This window comes from Fukomys damarensis, unplaced genomic scaffold (assembly GCF_012274545.1).
Source record: "Fukomys damarensis isolate Sample0158 unplaced genomic scaffold, DMR_v1.0_HiC HiC_scaffold_26, whole genome shotgun sequence".
Taxonomy (NCBI): Eukaryota; Metazoa; Chordata; class Mammalia; order Rodentia; family Bathyergidae; genus Fukomys; species Fukomys damarensis.
Genome location: NW_022900938.1, coordinates 25579747 through 25586785, shown reverse-complemented (window position 1 = coordinate 25586785; position 7039 = coordinate 25579747). Strand labels below are relative to the sequence as shown.

At 40.5% G+C, this 7039-nt stretch overlaps 1 protein-coding gene across 1 annotated transcript in view; it reads left to right on the top strand.

The window, feature by feature from the left end:
- Klhl41 (kelch like family member 41) overlaps positions 1-3845 on the top strand; it is a 12252-nt gene extending 8407 nt beyond the window's left edge. The window contains exons 4-6 of the mRNA XM_010606941.3: positions 1290-1475; positions 2794-2940; positions 3678-3845. Coding sequence (XP_010605243.1) covers positions 1290-1475; positions 2794-2940; positions 3678-3789 — 445 coding nt within the window. The 3' untranslated portion in view covers positions 3790-3845. The remainder of the gene's footprint in view (positions 1-1289; positions 1476-2793; positions 2941-3677) is intronic.
- The last annotated feature ends 3194 nt before the right edge of the window (positions 3846-7039 follow it).

The following is a 7039-nucleotide window of genomic DNA, read 5'->3' as shown; positions in this document are numbered from 1 at the left end:
AAAAAAAAAAAAAAAAAAAAAATCAGCAAAAGCTGGGTGTGGTGGTACACACCTATAAACCCAGCAGTGGGGAGGGAGGTGAGGCAGGAAGATCACTGAGAGTTCCAGGCCATACTCAGCTACACAGCATGCCCAAGGCCAGTGTGCACTACAAAATAAGACCTTGGCAAAACAAAACAAAAAACCCCAGCAAGAACAATAGGATAAGTGGCTAAGTATGTTCAAAGTGACAAGGAGTATTCTGAGGGGAATTAATGGCCATGTGCCTTTTACTGTAATAAAATTTTAAAGAATTTAAACATTCACTGTATTTTTCCATTACACTTCACATAGTACGCAAAGTCCATGCCTCATGACCCTTCCAGGAATGTGAACCACCAACTCCCTACACAGATCCCAAAGCCAATCAGGTTGACACTTCACCCTAAGCACCACATAGTTATTTTAGAAGAAATGCTTCTGTGCTGGGCGTCGTAGCACATGTCTATAATCCCAGCACTGGGGAGGTTGAGGCAGGAGGATCGCTATGAGTTCCAGGCCATCCTGGGCTACATAGTGAGTTCCAGGCCAGCCTGAATTACATAGCAAGACCCTGTCTCAAAAACAGACAGACAGATGACAAACAACAAAAAAAACAAGAAGATATGCTTCTACTTTAGATATCTATTCTTTTGCAAGAAAAAAAAAATCTCCCAAAAAATTGGGATGGAGTTGTTTTGGATTTTGGCATTACCAAATATATCCAATGAATTAATTAATCACTGGGAATTCTGGACTTTCATCACTCAATTATGGATAACTTTAAGGAATCCTAAGAAATATACTGAGGGGCTGAGGATGTAGCTCAGTGGCGCAATGCCTGCCTGGCAAACTCCAGGCCCTGAGTTCAATTCCCAGTACCAAAATGAAACAAAACAAAGAGAAATATGCTGAGAACAATTCAGATGAGTCCAAGTTTTCCTGCTAGCATTTAATTTACGACACTGTTTGCATCACTCAGCAGCCCAGGGACTCGTCTCAGATTTCTCACAGTGAAGAGCAGCTATGAGACACAGAGCTAACCCAGTAACGAAGTTGCTTTCAAAAAAGGTTATCCTCTTATTACCTTTGCTGCCTGGTGCGCGCGCTATGTTGTTTCTCCTTTGCCAGGCCTGTTTGTCCTCCTTGTCTTGGAGTCAGCTGATGATGGACTGAAACTTCTACGAACTCTAAGCCAAATAAACCCCTTCCCCTCTTAAAAAAAGAGAGAGAGAGATTACAGTGGAGTATTTGTTGCCTTATGTTTACAGAAAGTGTACAAACAGGGTGTTTATCTACAACCCCAAGAAAGGAGACTGGAAGGACTTGGCACCGATGAAAACCCCGCGGTCCATGTTTGGCGTGGCTGTGCACAAAGGCAAGATTGTGATCGCAGGAGGAGTCACTGAAGACGGGCTCTCCGCTTCAGTGGAAGCTTTTGACCTCAAAACCAATAAGTGAGTCGTCTTGGGGCAGCATAGAATTGCTGTACTTTGTAATTGCCACATTTGGAGCAAAACCGAGTTTTCTAATTAGGACACGGGGAGGAGAAGGCAAAGCAGTGCAAAGAGGAAGTATTTCCACTGGGGATTCTTCGCTGTCACGGCCAGTAAAACTGACATTGGGTGTGCTGTGTGCATTGGTAATTTGGAACATATGACTTCTAAGTTACCTGGTTTACTTGTTATCAACTTTGTGAGTACACGTCTGCAACAGAGTTATTTGATTTCAAGTATGTAGTTTCTTTAAGGATGATGAGATCTTTACCTGTTAATGACTGACATTCATGATATGAGTGCTTCATAAGCTTCATTGCTTTGTGCTCTTTATAATTCTCTTAGAATTTTTCTTCTCATTTTCTAGAATTTTTCCTCTTCAGTACTGGGAATCGAGCTCAGGGCCTTATGCTTGCCAGGCAGGTGCAGATAATTTTTATTTTGTGATTTAAGTAATGTGAAAAGATACTTGACAGATATTCTTTATATAAAATTACTCTTATACATTCTTGAGTTCATACATCTTAATAAGTACAGAATTTTAAACTCCTACTTTAGCGATGAAGAAAATATAAAGCACTATTATGAGATTTTTTTTTTAGGTACCATGTATGTATGCTTCCTTACAAAATAGACTTTGATACCTAAAAATCACCCCCCAAAAAGAAAACTTTTATAGAACAAGACTTAAGCAATCAGCTGGGTGTGATTACAAACTCCTATAATACCATTGCTCTAAGAGGCTGAGACAGGAGGATTGCAAGTTTAAGCATAGTCTGAACAACTTAGTGAGAGCATGTCTCAAAATAAAACATAAAAAGGGCTGGAGATGTATCTCAATGTGAATAGCCTGGATTCGATCCCTAATACTACAAAAGAAAGACCAAGGGCTGGGGACGTAGCTCAGCGGTGCAGTACCTGCCTGGCAAGTGTGAGGCCCTGAGTTTGATTCCTAGTACCAAAAAGAAGAAAAGACTTACCCAATTATTAAATATCATATTCTTTCAGACTCTCTAATATGAACAAACATTCATGGCATATGAAGTTAAAAGAATCAGCACACAAAACTGTAATTTCTCTGTATTCTTGATTTTGTTCATATCTGTGGATGGTTAAATATTTTTTTAAACAACAAAATAAGACCAGAATGTCGTTTACGATCATCTCTGAACTTCTACTACCTGAATTCTTACATTATAGTTTGTTCTAATTGTTCAGTTAAGTACACTTGGCATTTCTTCACATTTTCCATTGACTGGATTTTTCAATACTTACCTAGATGGGAAGTCATGACTGAGTTTCCCCAAGAGCGCAGCTCCATCAGTCTGGTCAGCCTGGCTGGGTCCCTGTACGCCATCGGCGGCTTTGCTATGATTCAGCTGGAATCCAAAGAGTTTGCGCCCACCGAAGTCAATGACATATGGAAGTAAGTTCCCCTCGCTCCAGTTTTTAGAGCCACGTAGTAAAGCAGAAGGCCGACAACCAAAACATAATTTTGTAGTAAATAATAAGCTGGACTTTCCCACCGTGCGAGCTACTTCTTGGCGGCACACTGAGCACTGGAAGCCTGACTGAACCATGACACAAGCCGCTACTGATCAAGTCCCGCTTCTTGTTAGCCATGAGCTTGGGAAAGACTTCATCTCCGCGCGTTTCTTAATCTGCAAGGTGCGGGCTGGACTGGTGTGCCTTTGAGTTCCCTTCCAGCCCTGAAAGTATCATACTCCAGGCATCCAGGGGTGCAAAGGCTCCTACCTTCCACCAGAGAGAACTTTATTTCCTAAGAAAACACATCTCTGAAGAAACACTTAACTTCTTGCGCTTTCCATGGATGGATTCATTAAATCTATTTTGATCCAATTTAAATTGTCTTCCAATTGTTTGAGGATTTGATTAACAAAGGCTTTTTTTAAAAAAGAAAAATGTGAAAATAGCAATCCATTTTATCTCCTGAGTGATTCTCCCAAGTGTGACACTTACAAGTGTTACTACTGAACTATTTTAATCAAATGAATGGGCTTTTTTTTTGGCGGGGGGGGGCGCACATTACCATAGTGCATCCAGGAAGTCTCAGGACAGAAGCTTGCTATGGAGTCGCTTAGTTCTGATAGGGCACATGCTCTTCAAAGGCCACTAATTGATTTTTTTTTTTTTCTCCATCAGGTATGAAGACGATAAAAAAGAATGGGCGGGGATGTTGAAGGAGATACGCTATGCTTCAGGAGCTAGTTGCCTAGCAACGCGTTTAAATCTTTTCAAACTGTCTAAACTGTAAACAAGGTGACAAAGCAGTAAATTGAGATGCGGTTTGTTTGGATAATAGAGCTTTAATTTATTTTGTTTTTAAAGGGCCTGTACAGAGATTCATGTAGAAATTATTCAGTAAGTTATTGTCTAAGAGTTGAACAGAGAATCAGAACCTTCTAGACATTTGTCTCTTCAGTGTAATGATCAGAGTTCAAAACCATTTTCTAATGAGAAATTAAAGACTCAGTCGAACAAATTATCTCTTTTGTCTCAATCCATGGAATATAAAGTAACATCCTAAATTTGAGTTGTTTACTAAGCCTTTTATTGCTAGGGTAGCTCCTTTATACTTGCTTTCTGTTACAAATTAAACACATATATCCACTTTAAAAATTTTTTTAAATATCAAAAATCTTTGCACATACCTCAAGTTATGTCAGAAAACGTGTACATTATATTAGAGACTACTGCCAGGCATGGTGGCACACCTGTAATTCCAGCACCAGGAGGCTGAGGCAGGAGGATCATCACAAGTTTGAGGCCAGCCCAAGCTACATAGTGAGTTCAAGAACAACCTGAACTGTATAGTGAGACTCTGTCTCACAAAAAAAGATGACATGCCATGAAAAGATATTTGGAAATGCTATTTAAAGAGATATTTGGAAGCCAGGGATTTGGCTCAGTGGTTACACCACCTGCCTCGAAAGTTCAAGGGCCCAAGTTTGATCCCTGGTACCAAAAAAACAACCAAAACAAAACAAAACAAAAAACCAGACAGTTGGAAATGCTATTTCTCACGTACCACAACTCTCTTACTTTTCTATTACTAGGTTGCTTTATTGAAAGAAGATATATACATATATATTCCTAAATCTCTGTTTGATGAATTTTCTGCCCAAATACTGGGATTCTTATGAACAAAACCATTTTTTCATTAAGATATAATTCACATATTGGTGTGATCATCAGCAGTAATTCTAGAAGATTATATTTATTCCCCAAAGAAACCCTGTAAAAAGTATTATTTTTACAGCTTAATGTCATATCTACATACATCAGCACCCTCTCCCTGAAAGTGTCCTCTGTTCTGTTTTTATAATAAGCAGTTCTTCTTTTCTCTCCCAGGAGTGCATTTCTGGGCAAAATTTCCCCAGCCCTTGCCATTTAAGTCTGTCTTATAAGCAGCAGCCCCTCCAAACCTCTCTCTAAGTAGCAGTTTATCTGCTGAAGAACCTGTTGGGCTTCCACCCTTTGGGATTTACTGACTGTGTACTCATAGTATAGTGTGAATCAGTATTTTTTTTCTTTTCTTTCTTTTTAAAAATTTTTCTTTCTTTCCTTTTCCCGTTTTTTAGACATGGTCACTCTATGTAGTTCAGGCTGTCTTTGAACTCAATATGTAGCCTGTGGGCTGGCCTTGAACCCACAGCGATTCTCCTGCCTCAGCCTCCCAAGTTCTGGGATTACCGATGTGCACCATGATGCTCAGCTCAGCTCAGTATTTTTCAATACAGAAAAGCAGTCAAGATTGTACTTAAGAGATCCAAAATAAAACTAATTTTTGTTAAACAAATTTCCATATTAATGATAGAGAAAATAAAGCTGTGCAAACATATATCTCTTTTGTTTGGTTTTGGTTGCTTCTATTTCATTTTTGTATTGGGAATTAATTCCAGGGTCTTCACACGGAATCACATCCACAACCCTTTTTTTACTTTTTATTTCTGAGACAGAGTCTCACTGAGTTGCCCAAGCTGGGGTCATACTTGTAACTGGCCTGCTTCAGCCTTCCAAAGAAGGACTGGGATTACAAGCATTCACTCTCTCACCTGGTTTATATCTCTCTTGTGCCCATGCGCCACCGTGTGTGTGTGTGTGTGTGTGTGTGTGTGTGTGTGTGGTGTGTGTGTGTGCCAGGGCTCAAACTCAGGCCCTTGCACTTGCGAGGCAGGTGGCAGAACCACTGAGCCAAATCCCCAGTCCAGCATACTTTTTAAAAATTTTCTTTGTACGTTTTATGTATACATGATCACATCCGTCACAGGGAATTTGTGTCTGTACATGATTTATCTCGCTTACCTTTTTCTCATCCCTCTTCTCTCCCTTCAACTCTTCCCCTCATATAAAAGCTGTTTCCATTTCCCCCTTATTCTCTTCTTTTTCCTTCCTCCCTTCTTTCCCCCTCTGCCACCCTACTTTCCCTTCCCATTTGAACATTTTCTTCCTATTTCCCAATATCTCTTATGTATTTTGTGCTTATCTGCACCTTCAGTTTCTCACACCAGAGAAACCATGTGATGTTTGAACATGCGTGTCTGATTTATTTCATTTAAGAGTATGGTCTCAAGGTCCGTCCATTTAGCTGGAACTGTCTCAAACTTACCCTGTTTATGGCACAGTATCCTCCATTGTATCTATATAGAAAAAAACCACATCTTTATCTTTATCCGTTCATTGGTTTCTGGGCATTGGGCTGTTTCCAAGATTTAGCTATTACAAACTGTGCCACTATAAACATGAGTGTGCTGCCAGGTGTGGTGGCAGAGTCCTGTAGTCCCAACACTTGAGAGGCTGAGGCAAGAGGAACTCCATGAATTCAAGGCCAGCCTAGGAGAGCTAGTGAATACAGAGCTAGCCTGAACTACAAAATTAGGCCCTGCCTCAAACAAACAAACAAAACATGAGTGTGCATATATCACTGTGGTATGATGCTTTTAATTCTTTCAGGAAGATACCAAGAGGGAGAATATCGGGAGCAAATGGAATCTCTAGTTTATTTGTTTGTTTGTTTGGGTTTTTGAGACAGAGTCTCACTATGTAGTTAATTTTGTTTGTTTGTTTTGAGACAGGGTCTCACTAGGTAGTTGAGACTGACCTGGAACTATGTAGCCCAGGCTGGTCTGGAACTCAAGATCCTCCTGCCTCAGCCTCCCAAGTGCTGGGATTACAGGCGTACGCCACCACGCCCGGCCTAGTTTCAGTTTTTTGAGGAATCTTCACACTGATTTAATGAAGACCACCCTAAGCCAGCTACAAATTCATAAATTGGCTTTTCATATTAAAAGTCCGAGTCGGCCTATTAGCCCACAATGTCTTGCCAGCAGTTGAAGAGCCAGCAGTTGGTGTGTGGGAAAGGAACAACTTCCCAGAACACTGGTCACAGCAGAGGTCTCAGTGATCCGTGGTGCTGTGACATCTTGGATGGCAAGACAATAGTGCAGCTAAGGGCAGCGTGACTCATACAGAAAACTCTTATAGAGGCAAAAATCAGTCCACAG